This window comes from Amphiprion ocellaris, chromosome 4 (assembly GCF_022539595.1).
Source record: "Amphiprion ocellaris isolate individual 3 ecotype Okinawa chromosome 4, ASM2253959v1, whole genome shotgun sequence".
NCBI lineage: Eukaryota > Metazoa > Chordata > Actinopteri > Pomacentridae > Amphiprion > Amphiprion ocellaris.
This window is the reverse complement of record NC_072769.1, coordinates 16,596,667-16,618,630: the sequence shown is the minus strand read 5'-3', so window position 1 is coordinate 16,618,630 and position 21,964 is coordinate 16,596,667. Positions and strand designations below refer to the sequence as shown.

Here is a 21,964-nt window from a genome sequence, read left to right as displayed (position 1 = left end):
AGTCATAAAGCTGAATCCCAACAGATACATCAATCCTGCAATCTTATAGATCAAACATGCAAAGAAGGTTTCACTTGAAAAGTTCAAGACATGATAGTTTTTATTTCAAAAGTCAGATTCAATCTGGGACACCAAGGAGACTTTTTGACTACAGTGATGTGGGGAAATACAAAAAAGCCCAAAGCGAAATTAGATCTGGCTTCGGTGACTGTTCTCTCTGGTTTAAACATTTTATCAAGGGACAAAAGTGTATCCAAGACAAATCCTGCACAGATAAAGCCGCATTTACTAGTCAGGGACTGTTGTTGTTTGACCATAAACGCCAAAGATCAAAGGCAATGACACTGAAACAATTCATAGGTTAATCAATACATTTGGTAGGCCATCATGGATAGAGGTTAATTATACATTCTTTATGATAAGGCCATTGATCATACAGTGTTTACGATGTGCAAAACCCACTATTGTTGTGTCCACTCTAATGAATGTGTCAGTTTCCTACAGTATAAGTGCTGCTTATACAGATGCAATGGAAACCTGATCCTCCCTTTGTGCTTTGGCCCATTTGCCTACAGCTAAGTCTCCCTACAGCAAAGGTCAAAAGAGACCTGGTGGTGTAACAAACTACAAAGAAGGTAGAATGATAGAAGGGTAACATAAAAAATAGTTGGGAAAACAACCCATCTCTAGGGCACACAAAAACAAAATATTTGGTTTGCCAAGAATTTAACCATAGTGCTTTCCTGGGATCTGTAGGAAAAGGACAGAGTGATAGTGGCAGAGTTCTGTGTAGGTCAATACATGACTGACAAATGATATGTGCAGCATAAACACCAGCATAGAGGTTTATAATATGAAGCCATTGGAGCCTGTAACTGCTAAAATACTTCTCAGTAAAATGCCACTAAGCAGCAAGAAATCTGATTTTCTAACAATATTAAAATTGGCCTTTTTTACATGTCTGATATCTATGTACAGTGAATGAGTACATTTGAAAAGCACTGTATTGTATGTCAGCATTTGCCAATGGGCCAACCCCATAAAAGTGAGTATAATAGAATATTATTCCACTACAGGACAGACTTGATGTTCTCTGCAATTAGGTGGACAAAATACAATGCCTGTCCAAAAAAAAAAGTCACACACTCTAGTATTTCATTGGACCGCCTTTAGCTCTGAAAACACCGTGGCATTGTTTCGATAAGCTTCTGCAATGTCACAGCATTTATTTCTGTCCAGAGTTGCATTCATTTTCTACCAAGATCTTATATTGATGATGAGAGAGTCAGACAAAGTCTTCTCCAGAACATCCCAAAGATTCTCAGTGGGGCTGAGGTCTGGACTCTGTGGAGGACAATCCATGTGTGAAAATGACGTCTCATGCTCCCTGATCCACTCATTCTCAATGTGAGCACCATGAATCCTGGCATTGTCATCTTGGAACATGTCCATGCCATCAGGGAAGAAAAACTCCATTGATGGAAAGACCTGGTCATTCAGTATATTCAGGTAGTCAGCTGACCTCATTCTTTGGGAACATAACGTTGCTGAACCTGACCAACCCCAGATCATAACCCTAAACCCCCACAGGCTGGTAGACACTAGACATGATGAGTGCATCACTTCATCCTCCTCTCTTCTTACCCTGATGCACCTATTACTTTGGAACAGGGTAAATCTGGACTCATCAGACCACATGACCTTCTTCCATCGCTCCAGAGTCCAATCTTTATGCTATCTAGCAAACTAAAGCCTTTTTTTTCTGATTAGCTTCACTGATCAGTGGTTTTCTTAGAGACACACAGCCGTTTAGTCCCAATCCTTTGAGTTCCCTTCACATTGTGCATGTGGAAATGTTCTTACTTTCACTATTAAACATAGCTGTGAGTTCTACTGTTGATTTCCTACAATCATCTAAGAGTTTGTTCCGACCACATTTGTTCCTCAAAGATGATGGTTCACCACTATCCTTCAGGTTTTAATAATGCATTGGACGGTTCTTAACCTGATTTTAGTAGTTTCAGAAATCTCCTTAGTTATTTTCTTTGCTTGATGCAGGACAATAATTTGACCCTTCTGAGACAGATTAACATCCTTTCTACAACCACAGGATATGTCTTCTGACATGGTTGTTTAAGAAATGAGACGCTCCTCACTGCATCAGCTAGAGTTAAATAAGTTGTTGCAGCTGAAACATATCAATCACTGCAGTAATTATCCAATGGAAGGCTCTTACCTGTTTGCTTAGTTAAATCCAAATGGCAACTTTTTTTTGGACAGGCAGTGAATGTGCACATATCAGTATGGGCAACCTGTCAAAGTTGTAAAATCAGATATCAGTAAAATTCAACACCATGCACCCCTCACAATCCAGTGCTATTTTTGTTCACATATGGCCCAACTTGTCTTGACTTTAACAAGAACGTTACAAACTCGAAACAGATAACGGAGCCTAAAGAGAAAAGAAAAGTCTGATCTATAAGCTGTGAAGTCCAGCAGCAGCATCGCCAAAGGTAGGTAAAAAACAAAGAACATGAGGAAATATAATAAGCAACCCAAACAACCCATACGCAGTACAACAAACATAGTGCATGCCATATTGCATTTACAGTGAATCACATTAAAAGGTGCTGCACTCCAAAGTGTTATGAGATATTTAGATAGAATTAGATGCAGGATGTTGTATTCTCATTGTGCACTTAGTGGAAGTTGAGTGTATAACTATATATGTACAGTAGCTCTTCTTTTCTCACAAATCACGTTTGCTCTTTGAAATTAATGAGGGCAACTAAGACCAACTGACCAAATACATTTGTGTCTCATTTCAGTACTAACATTCAGATTTTGAGAAGCCTGAAAAGACTTTGGAGTAATATGTGTCACTCCCAGTGCGCCTACCAACAGTACTGTTACAATACAGCAAGACATACATTAAGTGAATAAAATCTGCCTAACAAAGTTACAATATAAATGGTCCCTCATCCTTTAAAATACAAACACTGCACAGGTTTGCCTGCTTTCATATATACAAAAATAAACCCTATTCATACAGATGGTCTTACGTTATTTCTTTGACTTCTTTGTGCTCCACATTATCGCAAATCTTATTGCTTATCTAGGATCCAATCCCATTTACATTATCTTCTTTTTCTTACTCTAAAGCTTCATGCATCTTTAAAGACCATCACTAGTCTTTGGCTGAGGCTAATTTAATTAGTACCACAGCTCAAATTAGACTGACAGGTAGAAGTAGTAGGTGAGGGTCAATTCTGATTAATTTCTCTGTGCAGGATCACAATTTAACCAATTAATATCCTGATTATTGCAGCTGTCCAATAGATACATGAATTCAGACGCAGCCAAAATGGGCTTGAAATTTGTGTTCATATTGACGATTGTGACATGTACAGAATGAATTTTGTGTCCCTTTTGTTGAATTGTTTAGCACGACCTGTTGATAAAACTTGTAAAAACCTCAGAAACATTTATTATGCTATTTTCATCCATAAAAATCTGTATCACAAATGACTGATATTCCCTTTCAAGAGAATTTTCTTTCATCACTGAAGAGGGTGGACTATTGATACTTCTGATGTGGTTTTACGTGATTTCTTTGCAAATAAAGTGCTCGAAAACATAAGAAAACCATAAGAACACAGGATATTTTGGAATAATTAGTGCCATGGAGGAAAATCAAAAAAGAAAGGAAGAAATATAAGTAATAGCACCATGTAAACACTAGAGGGTGCTGTTACACATGTTTTTCCTTCATGGACTTGACATCCTCAGGTAACAGTCTATATGGTATGACATAAAGCCACAGTTCTCAAAATTGCACACCAAAATTCAAATGCATGTTCATGAGAGAGTGTCCCCCTTGCTAGACATGTATCCTGTCAGCTGCAGTGAATCCAGGCAGTGCATTTAAAATGAAATCTTCACCTGTCAAAGGAGTGGTGCACGCGAGAGTAAAACTATGAATGGGAGTTGGATGATGGAAAAGCAAAGTAGAGGCAGCATCTTTGTTTTCAGTTAGCATTAATCATGTTTTGATAACTCAATATCAAAATGGAAAGAAAGAAAGAAAGAAAGACTATCTTTCAATGCTGAATGTTAAGATTTCATCTTAAACAATAAATAAAAGATGTATTAGACTCAGCCACGTGTAAAATAAACTTGTTCCAACAAATGTCATGGTTAGTGTGTCTTTCTCTCTCTCTATTTGAGGCCTCTGTTCATAACCACAGCCCAATTAACTCTTCTCCCTGTTGCAGTAGGGATCCGTGTTGCTCCCATCTGGCTGTTACAATTCATCTTTTTCTCTCCACCTCAGTCAGTTTCTCACATTTGCCTGTTATCCCCTTCACACCTTCCCTCTGCTGTTTTATTTTTTCCCTGACCTTTCTGACCCTCTTTTTATTCCTCATCACCCACACAGCCTTCTCACATCTCATCTCCGAGTGCTTCTCCTGGCTCGCGTGGTCCTCGCTGGCTCCTTGACGATGACTGACGGCAGGCCTTTCAAGGTGGTGATGGTCATCTTGGTCCAGTAGTCCACCTCTTTGAAGATCCGGTACACCCACAGCTTCAGTTCAAACAGAATGGTCGGCCCGTCTAACTGCCAGTGACAAGGGCAGAGAATACTCAGCTGTGCCTTCATTTCTATCCAACACTTTCACCTTCATCAGCAACACCTCTGACCACATCAGCACCTACCTCTAAGCCCTCCAAGCTGGGAGTCAGGATGGCAGGTCCATCAGCAGCTTTGAGCAGCTCTCCAGTGTTGATTAGGAGAAGTGACAGCCTTTCTTTCACCATCTTCCTCTGGTTCTCGTACTCACCCTTTCTCCCACCGCCCAGCTCTTCTTCCTCTTTAGCGATCGCTCTCTCCAGCAAGCTGCGGCACTGTAGCAAAGCCGAGTGGAGGCGCCACAACTTGTCTCTGGTGTCCAACTGGGAGGAAGGAGGAGGGACGGACACCAGACGACCGTCGGCAACATCTGCAGGAAAGTTCTCTGTCTTCCTCTTGGGAATGGAAGACAGAAAAAGCAGAACAAAAGTGAGATTTGGCACGACATTCATGAAAGAAAACAAGGGGAGGGAAGACGGGGGTGTTAGAAATTGTAGGACACCAATGGAGGATTGAAGAAGGCTTTAGATCAAACCGCACTGACGTCACTTTAACAGCAATTTGGCAGATGATTGTCAATAAGGCAACAGAGATTTCCACCTAATACCTTGTGAATTTACTCAGGCATTCACAGCACCTCTGAAGAGGAACTGGCGCCGAGCCGAGTTCCAGCAGGGATTTATTAAGTAAACAAGTAAAAGGTTAAAATGAGCTTGTTGAAATACCACAGAAGCAGCAACTAAATACTTTTCTAAGTGCAACACATACAACACCATTATGCATACTGCAATACTGTGTGAAAAAATATGACGCGACATTGCATAGACATATTTAAACCTTATGTTTAATATGTTTATTCATAACATGCTTAGAGTTAAATTGAGAATGTGGTGTACTGGGGGCTGTTGATATGAGCCATGCTGTTCTTGTAACAACCAAGGTGAGAGCTGTGTTTATATTCTCAGCACAAAGTCAAACAGGTTTCCGGTACATTTTGAACCAAGGGTGCCCTTTGTCTCTGATCCTGTTTGTGATATTCATTAACAGAATCTCAAGTTGCAGCTGAGATAAGGAGGGTGTCTGTTTTAGGGACCTCAGGATCACGCCGCTGCTTTTTGCAGATGATTTAGTTCTGTTGGCTTGACCAGACCATGACCTTTAAATTGCACTGGGGTGGTTTGCAGCTGTGTGTGAATGAGCTGTGATGAGAGTCAGCACCTCAAAGTCTAAGGCCGTGGTTGTCTGTCAGAAACTGGTGGATTGCTCTCTCTGGGTTGGGAGTGAGTTGCTGCCCCAAGTGAAAGAGCTGAAGTATCTTAGGATCATGCTCATAAGTGATGGGAAAACATGGACAGACATGGTGCATTATCAGCAGTAATGTGGGCAATGTACTGGACAGGTGGAATCCTGAAAAGGAATCTGAGCCAGAAGGCAAAGCTCAGTCTACATTCCAACCCTCACCTGGGATTATGAGGTCTGAGTGGTGACAGAAAGAAGGAAATCAAGGATACAAGTAGCTGAAATGAGTTTTCTCCATGGGGTGACTGAGTGAGGAATCGGACATTCGGAAGGAATTCAGAGTCACTGTTCCTTCATGTTGGAAGGATCTGAGGTGGTTTAAGCATCTGATAAGGATGCCTCTTGCGTGCCTTCCTTTGGTGGTTTTTCAAGCATGTCCAACTGGGTGGAGAACCCAAGGTTGAAGCTGAACTCATTTGGCTTGGAAACGCTTCAGGATCCCCAGGAAGAAAATGGAAAACAATGCTGGGGAGAGGGAAATCTGGAATGACCTTTTTGACCTGTTGCCAAAACAACCCAACCTCAGATAAGAGGAAGAAAATGAATGGCTGGATGGCTGGATGGATGTTAAAATTATTACCACTCTCATGTCTGTGCAATTAAAATAAATCTAATAGCCTGCAGGCTATTATCTTAGCTTAGCATAAAGACTGTATGCAGGGGGAAACAACTAGAATAGCCAACGTCAAATACTGAGTTTGCACTTACTTCTTCTTACAAACTCAACAAACATTACTGAGCTTTAGAGGATTTTCTTACTGTTGGATATAACCACTGTCACTGTTGGCCTGCTTCAAGCCTTTATGCTAAGCTAATAGCCTCATGTCTCCAGCTTCATATTTGTGGTACAGATGTGAGATTCTCAGCATGAACAACAATAATTAAATTTTCCAAAGTGTTAATCTACTGCTTTTACATAAACATACAAGACATACTATACCATCAGTTAACAGCACAGAACAATACAGCATCTCTATAGTCTCGGGGCCACTAGTTAGAGTTCTGACAAACCTGACATTATGGTTTGGCTGATGATATTGTCAGATCACTTCACAGGCATAACAGTAACTGGCCTCTCCTCTCTCCCTTTACTACTTGTGTGCGTCCCAAAGGTCTCCTTGTGACATTATACTGAGGTGATAATCTTGAAGCCTGAGTGCAAATTGGTGCCGGCCTGACAGAGAGGCCTGATATAACCTGTATGCTCTGGAAGTCAGGAGGGAAGTTAATGTTTACTGCTCAGACTGCAGAGGGAATGTGACTCAGGCAGTTATGGATACACAGGGGAAGCGATTGTGCGGCCAGAAACAATATGTCACGGTTCACTGTGAATTATGATAACATGTTAAGCTCTGAAAATGGTTTAAGACGTATGAAACGGATGTCGGAAACAAGCTTTTCCCACCCAATGAGGGACAGCCTGCCTGGCAATAATGATACTCCGTTTGACAAATATCCCATCTGCATTAGGTTCACTTGAAATTTATGTGCCAAAGACTGAGCTGAAATCTGTTTCAGACACAGATGTGTGTAAAATGTACATAAATTTGAGTATGACAGATGAAGACATATCTAATCACTAGATGATGGTGTTTGCAACTTTTTGGCTGCAGCGTTCCCAAAAGGAATCAACCAAGGAAAGCTGAAGAAGGAAAGGTCAAAATCCTGGAGGTGAGGTGGATGTGAAGTTACATCCCAGACCACTCCCTTGCTCCTGGCAAGACACATGAAAGGTAGGACGAGGCAGCGAGTTGGCGGGAGACCAAGGAAGTTTAATGACCAGAAGCTGATGCACCTTTAGGCAAAGCGAGGCAGGCTGCTGGAAAAGACATGGGGAGTACGTGCCAGAAAAAACGCCCACCTCTGTCATTCAAACTGAGGTCATCCCTCTTCTGTCTGCATTCCTACCCCCTGCTGTCCAACACATTATTTATTTCTCTTTCTCACACACACACACACACAGAGAGACACACTTTCCCTCCTTATCTTGCTTTTGCATGCATCCCTTTCATCATTGTGCCTCTCCCACTCTTTCTCTCTCATACTTTTTCCCTCTCAAATACACACAAAGTTGCACACATGCATGCACACAGCAGACACAGAAAAATCTATTAATTTTCCATTTAACCTTGGCCTACTTCTCTCTCTCTCTCCCTCCCTCTCCCTCACATACAGTCTTGTTCCTTGAAATCAGACTGTGACCTGCTGGCAGGTTGCAGCCAGTGGAAAATAACTAAGCTTGTCCACTCACATAGAGCTCCAGGAGGATGGAGCATTCATGGTGCAGCTGCTCGGCTATAGCAGCAGCCCTGGCCGCCGTGGTTCTGCTCAGATCCGAGCCGGTCCCACGTCTGGTCCGCCTCTCTGACATCGGAAAAGTCGCTGTAAAAGCGCACTTGGAGCTGGAGATCCACAGGCCGGTGTCTAATATACGCCCGCCTGCCTCGATCCAGATTCCCGGTCACGGTTCATGACAGCTGCCCTCCGATTCCCCTCAGTCTGTGCTCCGTTTATTTAGAGCCAAGTCTTCTCTTGAGTTTCGGTAAAACGAGTTCTCCGGTTTGTCCCGACCTTGCCTGCTTACTGTTACTTGTGTTACAGAGTTTGCTGCCAACTCTCCGCCCTCTCTCCCCCGGGAACCTGATGCCAGGCAGCAGGAATTTAAGGGGACGAGCGGGGGCGGAGAGCCGCGGACCGGAGGAGGGAGGAGCTCATCACCTCATTCATGAGGAGCTTATCAGATTTACTGGTAGTGAGGAGAACAAGGGATGGTTTAAATTTAAGCAGGATGCAGCCTGGACTCACTCAAACTGGTTCCTTATGTGCAGTCCCACTGATGATAAAAGTGTTTACAGCAGAGCCACAGACTGCTGCGCTGTTTGGACCAGTTTCATCAACATGGACACTGTGGAGGAACTTTATTGAGTTAGAAATGGTTTCTATTGACTTAGAAATGGTTTCTATTGTGTTAGAAAAGGTTTCTATTGAGTTAGAAATGGTTTCTATTAGGTTAGAAATGGTTTCTTAATGAATCCTTTATAAAGTTCTTCAAAGAACTGTTTTGTGGGCCCTGGAGTTCCATTCTGAATTCACTGTTATTCAGTGGCAAACTAATACACCGTAAGGTTAAGAAGGAGCATTTCCACAGGTCATTCATCCCTACATCAGCCAAACTGTACAATGCCTTATTATAACTTCACTGGTCTACCTCATTTACTGGTGCACTTTATTTACATACACATTCCACTGACTTATGTGCAATAATTGTTACAACCTCATCCTCTTGTATGTGGTGTTCTTGAAAAATGTCATCTTGTCTATATAATGCTCTCTGCAGTTTTTGCACTGTGTTTTTAATATATTATTTTAATTCCTGATACCCCTGTCTTTTGAGCTGCTGTATCGGTGAACTTTCCCCACTGTGCGATCAATAAAGTCTTAAAATCTTATCTGATCTTATTATTATTATTATCATTACTATTATTACAGTTCTACAATTATCCAAAGCAGCATACATCTGGGAGTAGATGCAACACAAGCAAATCAAGAAAAAAACAGCCTGGATAAGAGCCATTAAACAAGTTCAAGTGTGATAGGACCTTGGTGCCAGCTGGCAGTGTGGGAGGTAATAGGAATTTTTATTCTTTTTTTTTTTTTTTTTTTTTGCAGTCTGTCAAGATTAAGATTTTTTTAAATGAGTTTACATTAGACTGAAATAAGGTATTGTAATACTGTCAACTGTTATTCTTTCACCTTAAAAAGAACCCAGATAATTAGATCATAAATATATATGTTAAACTACTTCAATATACACAACCGCATTTGATAAGGGTCTCCAGGAATATTTTTTTAAATTATTAGAAGTTCCTCCACCAACCTTACCTCTAAACTCTATCAGTAGTAGTGATCCAGGGATAAAGTAATATGACATTCACAGGGTCTTTCTATTAAATTGGTGCCTTGTTTTACTAGTAAACAAACTGCAAGTATCAAAGGACTGCTATGGTGGTTTTAATGTCTAATATATTCTCATCATTCATAGAGTCCTAATGTTAAGATAGATCTCTGTAAAATCTCTGTAATCGAACTAGGAGTAAATGCAAAAAATAATTGTATATTAAGACCTACCTATTTGGCCCATTTTTGTCTTTACTTGTAATCGGAGAAAAAGCGCGTAATGTAACAAATGGCATTAACTTTGTCTGCATAGTGACTCATTTCATAGTTTCAAACAATGTGATGAAAACACAAACATTTTTAATAAGGTATTGTGTAAATATTTTTGGCAAAGGGGTTTAAAACAAAAAACTGTTTAGAAGACAAAAACCTTTTCATGGTACAACTCTTGAAAACACTGCTGCAGAATGTGAAATCAGAATCAGAAAAACAAACTACTGAACAAAAGCAATTGCTTCCTTAAAAAAAAAATCTCTATTTAACTATCGTAATGTGCCATAAAAGCCTGTCATACCACATACAAAATCAAAAATGGATTGCAATTCAAACTACCATAATATGTTTTAAAATTCTACCAAAAAAGTTGAATAAATATCTAAATAAATGTCATATATAAAGTTTTACAGGTTTAAGTCACGTAAAAGCTAAATCTGTAAACATAGAAGGTTGTTTGTATAATAAAGTCAAACACTGATATTTCAGAATATGTAATGTGCAATGTGAATATAATAAAATAAAACAAAATAAAAAATAGTAACTTATTTTTTGTAATTTAAGACAAGAAGCAAGAAATTGTTTCAAAGTATATTAATGTATGCTAACTTAGAATTGTTTCCATATTGATCTTAATAGCCTCTAATGAGCGAGCGTGTGTGCTTATATACTGTAAACAATAAAGCATGTTACATTTTATTTAATTCTGCAGACACATCTGAACACAATGAGGTTGTCAGTGCTAAAGGGGTGGGCAAAGTTGTTGGACATTTTGGTGTGATAGCAGCACGTTGTCAGACATGTCCATCTAGAGCATCATGTGTGAGGTTTGTCTGACATACCATGCTGACTGAAATGTTTTATTAGATGAGAAATGGTGGCGTTGTGGACATTCAAGTGGCTGACTACAGGCCTAACTGACATGCAGCATGCAGCAGGCCATTTCTCTTGTCATCTGTGGCATCATTTCATTTGAATGAATCTGCATTTTAAGGTGGCCTTTAATAGTCACTGGTCAAAGGAGTGTCAGGTCACACTATCTCATTGTTGTCCTTTAATAGCACACATGGCTGGGGTGTTCATTAACTCAGAGATTGAAAATTTGTCAAACTTTTAGTGCACAGTTGGCTAAATTTAAATCTTTTCTAAATACTACAGTTGAGATGAGATTTTCATATTTTTTCTAAGCCATAAAATAAAACATTTTCTGCCTTTATATTTTTGTTCTATGTATACACAAAATGACAAGGAGTTCAGTGGTAGTATTGATTCCAGGGTGCAGTACCACTCCTGTCCTGCAGGTGCCGCTGTAGCGTAACCGTGAGTGTGAACGCTAAGCCGCTAATGACAGCAGCTAACGTTACAATCACTCCGAGTGTTTGGTTTGGAGAGGAAATGGGCATATCTAACCATTTATCCGCTGAATTATTTTCATAAATCAACCAGTTTGGCGTATTAGGGAGAATTATCCAGGAACAACCTTGTCGGGCTTCAATCGTGACACCGAGCTACTAAGCTAACTAGCTTAGCTCCAGTAGATGTTGAAGGTATGAATTCTCTGGTTGGATACGGAGTGTCCTCTGATTCTGACAGCGATGGAGATGTGGAGGATGGAAGCACCTCTGCAGCAGGGTGAACAGACACTACCATTAAACACGTGTTGATAAATGGTAATAATTAATACTAAGCTAGCTTATTTTCGATATTTACTCATCTTTCCTCTGTTATTCTCTTTACTTTGTCCTTAAAGCTCCACTGAGCAGGTGGGAGATGAGGCAGCAGCTGTCAGAAAGACCCGCAACTTTTTGCTGGAGTCTGATTCAGCTTCCAGCGAGTCAGTCGGTGAATCTGAACCAGAGGACGAGGATCCAGAGCCCTCGTCTTCATCACCAGCAGCACATCTCCAAGCATCAGCATCATCTCCAGCCCGCCAGCCCTCCCTGCCTTCTCCTCCCCAAAGTTATTCCACCTCTAACAAACTGCCCTCTCCTCCTCTGAACGCCTGCTCTGACAGCAGTGTGTTCGCCAATCCTTTCAAGGCTCAGGCAGACCAGAAACTCAGCGCTTTGCAGAAACACGTCCCGCTCACAATGCAGGCCAAACCCTCCCAGATAGGAGGGAAACGGATGTGTGTGTCATACAGAAAAGACGGAAGGTGCAGGTTTGGGATCAAGTGCAAGTTTGCTCATGACAGCGACCTTCAGACTCCAGTGATTCCCAGTGACTGTCATCTACCTGAGAGTGAGGAAACACCAGCCGAAGCTGTGGGCAGCTCCTGTGGTGGAGGATCCCAGAACAACCAGAAGGAGATGAAGGAGGAAGAGTCAGAAGGGCAGCAAGTGAAGAAGCGAAGGGTTGGACTAAGTAACACCTTGATTCCTCCTAAAAGAGCCATGAAGCAGTATGCTATGCAGAGGGACAGAGAACACATCAATATGTCATGATAAATGTTTTTATAAAGAGCTACACTGCTGTTCTGGGAGGAAATGTGTTCTCTGAGCATATCTGTGTAGATGTTGTAAAGTTTATAGAATCTACCAATGGCTCACCTACAGTTACACTTCAGCTCCCATCTGTGGAAATGGAAGCAGGGATTGAACTCTGACCATAGCACCAATGGATGACCCCTCTAACCACTAAGCTACAGCTGTTGATGATACACGTGATGCTTAAAGATTTCCCCCCACAATTCTCAAAGAATCAATAAATACACTTCAGTTAAATGTTAAGATATTTATTTACATCTTATAAATCAACATTTTTTTGTGGTTGCTCTAGCACACATCCTAAGTGAGAGATCAGAGAGGTGCTGACACATTAGAAAGTTTCTACATAACTTTGCTTATCAAATTACATTACACTTGAAAGGTTATTGACAAATCAGTGACTGTGCTTGCTGTTACTTGTGGTTTCACACGTGATTTGCATTCTCCAAGGTCATCTTTTGGCTGCTTAAAATGACCCAGGACTCATGTGAGCGTGACACTATACAGATTATTATTCGGTTAAAGTCTACTAACAGCAAAGTTTAACAAACAGCTGCACAAATGCCATTGACATTGTGTCTAATGACACAGCCAAACTCTGAAATATGCATGTTCTGTGACTGTTTACAGGCCTGTGAAACAGCTTTTGCGGTCTGTTCTTTGTCAGATTTGAAATGTCTCCACGTTCTTTGTAAGTTTAGATTATTTTGCTTATTCTTCTAACCTTGTCAAATAAAGATTTCACAGTACAACTGGACCATAAAGGAATGGCTGTCCAGTGATTTACTCATCCCACACATAATGAGGATGTTTACAGCTTTCTAGCCTGTGTATAAATAAAACTGATTTATTACAGAAAGAGTTTTGTTGACGCCACACCTTAGGCATTTGCTGTGCTGTATAATTAAGAGGTATGCTATATTATTGTATAATAGCAACTGCTTTGCAACACAACCTCATCAATATACACTCATAAACAGCTAGTTACAGGACTGTTATGTACAAAGGCAACAACATACACATACAAACACATATCTTTCCCTGATACAGATATTCTAAAAAGCTACCAAATATGACAATGAGTGAACAGTACATAATATATTGGTGATCCTACATTTACCTCAAACATGGCATTACAGTATATCAGGTCACTGCTGACGTTAACTGCCTCTATCTTCTGTTTTTTGTGCACCCTCATTGTTTTACATGAGGACCTGCTGCACATGTCTCTCAGTGCCATCTGTTAGAACTTCCCCCTGTCCTGTCTGCTCCCAGACCACACTGTCCTCCCCTACAACTTCTGTCTGCTGGAGGGAGCTGGCAGGTGTAGAGGAAGACGAGAGCACCGGATTGTCCAGCATAAAGCTGTCCCCGTTAGTGGAGGCTGGATCCTGGGTATGGGGTTGGGAGGTGGACAGGAGAGGGGGACTCGGGGCGGCTGTCTGCAGGCTCTGAAGCTGCTGAGAGGTCGCTAGAATGGGGATCTGCTGAATGTGTGTTTGAGACTGGCTGACAGGCTGGAAGGTCATCTGTAGGATTTGCGTCTGCCCCTGATTCTGCTGCTGAGAAGAGTATGACTGAAGAGGCTGAAGCTGGGGCTGATGCTGGGCCACCACGGAGCTGGAATGGAGGGTAAGTTGCTGGATTTGGGGCTGCTGTGGCTGCTGAGCAGTCTGCACGAACTGGACGGGCATCTGGAGCTGCAGGTGAGTCTGCTGCTGGTTGTCTGCCGGCGACGGGGGGTCGATAGGGGACAGGGCAATTGTCACTGGTACCTGCATGGTGTGGAGGCTCTGGTCTTGTCCCAGTAAAACCACCTGGTGACTCACTTGTTGGGTCACATGACCCATCTGGGACACCTGAGCCACATGCTGCCCAGCCTGCCCATCCTGGCTCAGCTGGTCCATCTGGCCATCCTGCCCAACTTGGCCAGCGTCCATGCTGCTCATTTCTGGTTGTATTGAGTTTCCCGGCAGCTCCAGCAAGGAGGCAGGGGTTGTGATCAGGGCGCCGGCGTTGGCTGCCAGCGCCTCAGCGATTAGCACCTCCGGGTGACTCTTGGCCTTATGTGCCACCACACAGTCCTTCTTCTCAAACTTCTTGCCACAAATGGAGCAGGAGAACTGATAGGTAGCATCAGCGTCGTGCTTCTTCATGTGCCAGTTGAGAGATGCCTTCTGGCGACACGTGAAGCCACAGATCTCACACCTATTAATGACAAGCAGGGAAAAATGAAAAAAGAAATCATTAATTATTGAGTGCAAATGAACAGGAAAAACTACAAAAACATGAACAGAGAAGTACTAACTGCAGGGGCTTCTCTCCAGTGTGTATCATGCGGTGCACGGCCAGGTTGTGGGAGCTCTTGAAGGCACGAGCACAGAACTCACAGATGTAGTCCCTCTGGTCTGGAAAGAAAAACACTCAGAATGATAGCTTTTCTCCATATAGTTTCATGACTACATGACTACAAGCAATGGTCAAACATCAAACCTAATGCATGCTTCTTTGTATGTGTGTACCTGTGTGGTGCTTTGCGTGACGCAGCAGCTGCTTCTGTAGGCGGAAAAGTCTTCCACAAGAAGGATGAGGACAAACGTACTTCTTCTTGAGTAAGTGCTGGTACTTTATGTGGTGCTGGTTTGAAAAACAAAGAATTTCAGTCACAGTGGATGAAACGGCTAGAAGAAAGAAAACTGTCAGTTAACAATAGGTTTAAGTTAGTGAGGTTTTGTTCTACAGAAAAAAAAAATGGTTGAAGACAGAAACTTTACAAGCTCCCCATCAAGACAACATGTCAGTCTGGTAAAATGGCAAATATATTATGGGAGTGTCTGTATGTTGTAACATTGGTTTGATGTTTAATCTGAAAACAATTTGCACTGCTGAACTCTAGGAAAGTGTGACAGTGTTTAATTGATTACATAATTAATAGGATAGTAAAAATCTGTATAACAAATAAATCATTTCCAGGTTTAACTCTATTAGACAGTGATGAAGTGATTGTTTACTTGGTGGAAGCAGTTCTTTTCATTCCATTCAATTAAAACATTTGCATTATTTCATAGTTCAGTCATTCTTTTCACTACTAACTGCTGGCAACTTGCTCACTACAACTTCAGGGCATGTTAGCTCCCGTTCGACTGTTTCTGGTCTTTGTGACTCCACATTTTCGCTCCCAGCATAGCTCTCTGCTCTGATTATGTCCCCAGAATGTCAGAAACTTTGTGTATTTTAACCCAACAGACTTCTGTTGCACAAACAGCCCTACTTGTCCCACCCATGATTAAATCCTTTGTCATCTTACTTAGCTTAAAGTACTGATATTTACCCTCTTCGTTCACAAGATCATTTGTTGCTTTCTGTTCCATATGTTCGAACTGAATTGGGTAAAAAGGCTTCCGTTTACTCTGCACCTTTTGCATGGAATATGTTGCAGAAAAATTTGGAAATTAATCAAGTTAATCTCATCAAGCGCTTATACATCCAAACTGAGAGTTCTTGAGGCCAACTCCAAAACATGCACTTGTTTTTCAGTGTAACATTGTAGCTGTGTTTTGCATTTGCTGCTGCCTATCGTGGACAGGACTCTCTTGCAAAAGAGGTTGTTAATCTCAATGGGATTTCTCCTGGTTAAATAAAGGTTAATAAATAAATTAATCTTATAATTATAAACACTCTTATCGATAGAAAAACAGCAATCATCCAATAAAGTCTATTAATTTACTATGAAGTATTTTTTCACTCTGCACTTCTGGCGCTGTCGTGAACGGCTGCCTGCCAGAGTTGCTCTTCGTTTCTTTGTTATTTCTATTGTACTACTAACCTCTGTGTAATTGCGTATATTGCACTAACCTTTGTTTATTGTTTATTGTACTCTTGCAAAATAATTTCCTCTGGGATGAATAAAGTAGATCTTATCTCTAATAACACATTGCTGTGCTTTGAACTAACCTAATATGTTGCCAACATTAGTATAATTACACAAGAAAGCAATGAACTAAAACACCAATAATATTAAAACCAATTTTTTTAAAAATACAGTTGTTCTTGTTGGCCTACTAGATTACTACTATGAGAATATTTAAGTGAAGACTATACTTTTAGTGAATAGCTTACAGTGACGGGTGCATATAACATTTAGTAGGCTTGGTTTGTAGCTGAGACAAACCTGCAAATAGCGAGGATGAGCCAGTACGGTGCCACAACCTTCCATTTCACAGCGCACATACTGCACCGGGGGCTTCTTCCTGTGTTGTGACGCACATGACAACAGTGAAGCCAAATATTCAATGGATTTAGACACGTTCAATGAGGTCCCACATGAACAAACCGTCAATAACTATCACATACTTTACTTCGAGGTATAATGCTGAAATTATGAGCTGTCAGATTATATTGTTAATTTCAGATTATAATGCCCCAACACAGACGTCAACTTCACCTTCTCTTTGGCAGCCGTGGGGTTTTGTCATCTTTTTTCCGCCGGCCTCTCCTAACACAAAAGCAAAGAAAGTTACACAACTGTGCAGTGCAGGGAGCCAAAGCCATGTTCTATTCTAAAGTGAAAACAAAGCCATTTTGAAAAGAAGTTTGTTTTGTAACCACACACTCAATTTAGACTGAAGCTACAGTAATAGACGCAGGAAGAACAATTGGTTGATACTTCAAACAGACAGACTATGAATGACTGATTCCTATTGAAAACATTTCCTACTTCAAACACGCTGTCTGGAAGTGTACTTACTTCCTGGGTCCATCTGGATCCTCCACTATTTCTTCTTCCAGCTTTACTTCCTCCTGCACGCTCTCCAAGTTGTCTGAACCTTCTACTTTTATCTCAGCAACCTCCTTCTCTTTCTTAGGGGCTTTCTCTTTTTCTTTTTTCTCCTTCTGTCTAGGAGGAGCTCTGCGCTTTGGTTTAGGGACATCTCTAATAAAACACAGAAATAATCAATTACTAAACAAAGAAAAATATCTACTCATGTCTAAACAAAGAAAAACTGAGCTAATGCAAACACAAGTGCAGCCCAATCCCTTTCCACAATGACAAAAAAAAATAAAAACCTTTCAGCCTTCGGGTCGTAGCTCTGGTCATTTAAGTCGTCTCTAAAGGGAACATCTTCATCACTGCTGAGACCTTCTTCCTCCTCTACACTGCTGAAAGCAGAATAACTAATCACATAGAGCTGCATTTTACACATTCTGCACAGGGTCAAGTGATGTGCTTCAGATAAGCGTACCTCTGGCTCTGTGGCTGGTAGTTGAGGTCACTTGGGTCATAATGAAATGGAGGGTCTTCCTCACACAAGACTCGTTCAGCAGCATCCTCGCTTTTCTCCTCTTGCTTTTCACTGCGACAGCGTAACGTGTAAAACCCAGTAGTCATCAGAACACAGCACCGAGTGCTCACGTAGTCACACAGTTGTGCAATAAATAAGAACCACAAAGGAGAAAATAAATGCTTATAATATCATCTATGATACACAGCCTCTTTATTGTTAAAGCTAATCCATGTGTGATTCTTTTTAATGTTTGAAATGAAGGAAATAACTCAAGTTAGACCAAGTAAATACATGTCTAATTGATTTCTAAGTTGCTGCTTATGAATCTGGCTATAAACTATGAGAGTGCAGAAGGTAGGCTGTTTACAGTATCCTATATAATCACACATTTAAAAGGATCCGTCCACCAAAATCACAAACTGAAATCATCTGCATGGCTAGATAACAAGTATAATGCCATTTTGTCAAAGGAAACACCAAGTACATTTAACAATTTCAATAATCATATCATGCTTACTAAATGGGCATGAGATATACTTACATTTCATACTTTTCTTTATTGTTTACCTCTCCTTCCACTCCTGTTTGGCAAAAAGAAAGACATCAAGAGTTTGAGAAATGTGACAAAAGCATTCCTAGCCACTAGCACCTTCAGACAAGCTTGCATTAATACATAAAACAATCATTTTACTGCAGTGTATTGCATTCTGTGAAGGTGAATATTTAGACGTAGCAATGACAGAGCAGGACGGAATTGCACCGAGTTTTCTTATCCACAACTAAACCATAATTAGATACATGGAACCAGATGCCAGCGACAGTTTTCATACAGAATAAAAAGTCCTTGACAACATTGTTTGTTTGCTTCTGCGTCTGATTTTTGAGCTATGGGCCCACATGCTGAACCGTCGCAGCTCTGTTTCAACAGGTTGCTCACCAGCTGGATTCTCCATTCCAGGTTCGGTCTTACACACAGGCTTGGCAGAGCCGCGGATGGCCCTGCCAGATGGGGGCTTGGCAGGAGTCTGGGCTGGAGGGCGTCTGGAGGGAAGAGCTGGAGAGAGGGAGGAGAAGCATGTAATCAAACATACTGTATGCCATGAAGTAAGATGCTGGGATGACACAAGGAAACGCACCCAGATCTGTTTGAATTGCATACAGCATCGCAGACATTTAGAAATGAGATTTGGCTTAAACGTAAACTCAGGAAGAAGAGGGTTTCTTGCATCATTCCACTGCTTACCTTGTGCATCTGTGGCAGGCTTCTTGGGCTCCTCTGAACTGCAGAAATGACAAAAAAAAACAAAACACTGAGATCTTAGATTTCATCCACCTGCAGAGCCACATACTAATCACTGATCATTTCTGTAATAGAATGATGCTTGTAGAAGTTGTAGCACTGGATGAAAATATGATCATTTCTAATTTCCAGGTAAGTTTTACTCCACCCTTCCTGTGCAGGCAGCAGAAAGGGGACGAGCCTCGCTGAAGGCGTGCTTTTGACAGGAGCTGAGCCATCGACACACGTTGAAAGTCGAGACGAGCTCATTATAAACAAATCAGGAGGTCTATCGGCAATTACTGATCCATTAAAAACTTACTCCGTGCCCTGGTCTCCTGTGAGTCCCCTTCCAGCCTCAGCAGAACCCGCAGATTCTGAATTTTTCTTCCGCCTGGAGTTGGAAACTTTCCTCCGCTTGGTCGCACCGGTGTCCGGGCTCGGTTCGTCTTCGTCGTCGTCGCTCTTGGTGTCCTTCAGCCAGGCCGGTACTGCCCTCGTTGACCTGTCTCTTAAAACCCGTCCGGAGGTCTGCGGGCTCGACGTAGTTCCGTTAACGTCCGTCGCTGAAGCAGAGCCGCCGGACCTAGGGCGGCCCGCTCCCCGTTCTCTGAGCGCCCTCCGCGGTGTACTGGCCGCACTGGTGGCCGGGGTCTGCTGTGCGGCCTTGTCCTCCGTCGGCTCTTCTCCTTTATTTACATCTCCGGCTCGGTCGCCGGCTGGTTCCATCACCGTGAGGACACTAAAGCCTACCTCGAATGCCGCTTAAAGTCAAGCAGGTTTACTTGGAAATTGGTGAAAAATTGTCCACATCTGCTTTAAAGACGTTTTGACTGCTGGCGGCCTTTATCCGACAGTCGTGCATTTTCTGTTGGCTTCGTCGCAAATTAAATGCATATATTTATTGACTGGAAATTGAAAACTTTTCTTAATTATCTATTCAGCAATAAACCGATATAATTTTAAAGAAGCAGACACTATTTTCTCGTTCTTAAAGCTATAGTAAACCTACTTATTCGCCCGGGCCTGGAGCGACACCATTTTGTGCGCTTTGTTGCGTCTCCTTTAAGCCAAATATAAACGGAGGCTACATTCAGGAGCGGCAGCGCGTTTCAACAGCTGCTACAATCATCCGGATTTCCCTCCGTGCTCTTTGCATGTGGAGTCTGTGGAGGCCGCAGCCCTGAGTTGTTTGGAGATCTACGAAGGCTGCGGCGGCGCGCGCACACACACGGCTGCGGGGGCATCATGGGAAACGTAGTTTAAATCAAACCAACACATTACAATCTTGTTTTTAGGTCTTTTTAAGTGTAATTTTATTGATTTTACATACAAAACAGTAAGAAGAAATATAACTAGAGGGATTTCTTTTTTGTAACATGATTTTTTTTTAAATTACAATTTTAATCCAATAGTAGAAAATTGTATGAACATGTTATTTTTTAAAAAAATCCACATGACATTATTAATTACAGTCCATTTTCAATACTATATTTTTTCCATATAGTATTTTTTACAATCTATCTAATCTTTCCATTTTAAATACCTTCATCTGACACTGGATGTGGTTTATAATCTGCCCTGATGACTGTGGAGCTAACATGGCTGCCTGAGAAAACCTGCACGGACTGGTCTGAACAGTAGCTATGCTGCAGGCTACCATGATGAAGTGCGTTTACCACCAGATGGCAACATTAGAACACACATGCTTACAGTCGAACTTCCACCTGCCATCATTTAGAGCAGGGGTTTCAAAGTCATTTTAGTTCAGGGGACATGTTCAACCCAGTTTGATCTCAAGTGGGCCACACCAGTAAAATCAGAACATAATAACCTATAAATAACTCATTTTCCCCTTTGTTTCAGTGCAAAACAGTACATTCTGAAAATTTTCACATTTAAGAAATTTTCTTTTTACAAAACAACAGGAACAACCCGAAATTTCTTAAGAAAAATAAGTTAAATTTCAAAAACATTATGCCTCAGTTTGTCATTTACACATTACAACTTACAGATCACAGTGTTTCTACAAAGGCACAAAACATTTAATCTGGAACTGGAACTGAATCTATCTGGAACTGAATGATTTAGTATTTTACTTTATGATCAAAATGACAAAAGAAAGATTTAAAAAAACAAAACAAAACAACAACAACAAGACAAAATAATAGAAAAATGAGACACAAAATGACAAAAAAATGAGACAAATAACACAAAACAAAAAAGAGACAAAAAATAGACAAAAAGTTACAAAGTGACAAAATGATGGACAAATTACAAAACTGAGACAAAAAATTACACAAATGATGCAAACGAAACCAAAAATGACAAAAGCAAGAAACATAATGACAAAAAACTCAAGTGAGACAAAAAGCACAAAATGACACCAACGATCGCAAAACAACGAATAAAGAAAAACACAAAATGACAAAAATAAGACAAAGAACACAAGCAAGACTAAAAGGAAACACAAACAACAAAAACGAGAAACAAAATGACAAAAACATGAGACAAATGACAGAAGTCAACAACAAAACAATAAAAACAAGACATGTTACCAAAATGAGATACAAAATGACAACACAACAATGAGCAATGTAGTATTTTACTTTATGATCAAAACAACTTGTCATGGTCTTGAAATTATTTTGAATTTATAGTTTTACAAATATAAAATTTGCAGTTAATATCTTCTCTGTAATTTTTACACTTTACAAAGTCGTCCCACGGACCAGATTGGACCCTCTGGAGGTCCAGGTTTTGGCCCACGGGCCGCAAGTTTGACACCCCTGATTTATAAAGTGTGTTTATACAG

General features: G+C 41.0%; 3 protein-coding genes across 7 annotated transcripts; 1 reads left to right on the top strand and 2 right to left on the bottom strand.

The window, feature by feature from the left end:
• Positions 1 to 82: 82 nt before the first annotated feature.
• Positions 83 to 8,569, bottom strand: cntf (ciliary neurotrophic factor). 4 transcript variants are annotated; one of them, XR_008601473.1, is made up of 5 exons: positions 8,181 to 8,569; positions 4,717 to 5,025; positions 4,448 to 4,618; positions 2,237 to 2,312; positions 83 to 1,344 (listed from the first exon to the last, which is right to left on the bottom strand). XR_008601473.1 is itself a non-coding variant. In XM_055010148.1 (4 exons), exons 1-3 carry the CDS (start codon positions 8,298 to 8,300, stop codon positions 4,451 to 4,453), a joined length of 597 nt encoding a protein of 198 aa, XP_054866123.1. In that variant the 5' UTR covers positions 8,301 to 8,569; the 3' UTR covers positions 83 to 2,312; positions 4,448 to 4,450. The 4 variants fall into 4 exon arrangements, 2 of the variants coding, with proteins under 2 accessions (XP_054866123.1, XP_054866122.1); XR_008601472.1 differs by having other exon boundaries at positions 2,237 to 4,618; XM_055010148.1 differs by having other exon boundaries at positions 83 to 2,312.
• Positions 8,570 to 11,410: 2,841 nt separating this feature from the next.
• Positions 11,411 to 13,342, top strand: si:ch211-113e8.11 (uncharacterized). Its single transcript, XM_023265749.3, has 2 exons — positions 11,411 to 11,731; positions 11,850 to 13,342. Exons 1-2 carry the CDS (start codon positions 11,649 to 11,651, stop codon positions 12,541 to 12,543), a joined length of 777 nt encoding a protein of 258 aa, XP_023121517.1. The 5' UTR covers positions 11,411 to 11,648; the 3' UTR covers positions 12,544 to 13,342.
• Positions 12,818 to 20,236, bottom strand: zfp91 (ZFP91 zinc finger protein, atypical E3 ubiquitin ligase). 2 transcript variants are annotated; one of them, XM_023265747.3, is made up of 12 exons: positions 19,472 to 20,236; positions 19,114 to 19,151; positions 18,808 to 18,924; positions 18,412 to 18,451; positions 17,829 to 17,939; positions 17,653 to 17,745; positions 17,333 to 17,518; positions 17,030 to 17,080; positions 16,757 to 16,835; positions 15,108 to 15,222; positions 14,894 to 14,993; positions 12,818 to 14,793 (listed from the first exon to the last, which is right to left on the bottom strand). In XM_023265747.3, the coding sequence occupies exons 1-12, from the start codon at positions 19,876 to 19,878 to the stop codon at positions 13,788 to 13,790; spliced, it is 2,343 nt and encodes a 780-aa protein (XP_023121515.1). In that variant the 5' UTR covers positions 19,879 to 20,236; the 3' UTR covers positions 12,818 to 13,787. The 2 variants fall into 2 exon arrangements, with proteins under 2 accessions (XP_023121515.1, XP_023121516.1); XM_023265748.3 differs by having other exon boundaries at positions 17,653 to 17,742.
• Positions 20,237 to 21,964: the final 1,728 nt, after the last annotated feature.

Coding starts and splice junctions, on each gene's coding strand:
- si:ch211-113e8.11 (XM_023265749.3), top strand. CDS start 11,649: ATGAATTCTCTGGTTGGATACGGAGTGTCCTCTGATTCTGACAGCGAT. Junction 11,732..11,849: donor GGAAGCACCTCTGCAGCAGG/GTGAACAGACAC, acceptor TTGTCCTTAAAG/CTCCACTGAGCAGGTGGGAG.
- zfp91 (XM_023265747.3), bottom strand. CDS start 19,878: ATGGAACCAGCCGGCGACCGAGCCGGAGATGTAAATAAAGGAGAAGAG. Junction 18,452..18,807: donor TGGAATGGAGAATCCAGCTG/GTGAGCAACCTG, acceptor TTTGCCAAACAG/GAGTGGAAGGAGAGGTAAAC. Junction 14,994..15,107: donor TCACGCAAAGCACCACACAG/GTACACACATAC, acceptor TTTTCTTTCCAG/ACCAGAGGGACTACATCTGT.
- cntf (XM_055010147.1), bottom strand. CDS start 8,300: ATGTCAGAGAGGCGGACCAGACGTGGGACCGGCTCGGATCTGAGCAGA. Junction 5,026..8,180: donor CCATCCTCCTGGAGCTCTAT/GTGAGTGGACAA, acceptor TCCATTCCCAAG/AGGAAGACAGAGAACTTTCC. Junction 4,619..4,716: donor CCAGCTTGGAGGGCTTAGAG/GTAGGTGCTGAT, acceptor TGTCACTGGCAG/TTAGACGGGCCGACCATTCT.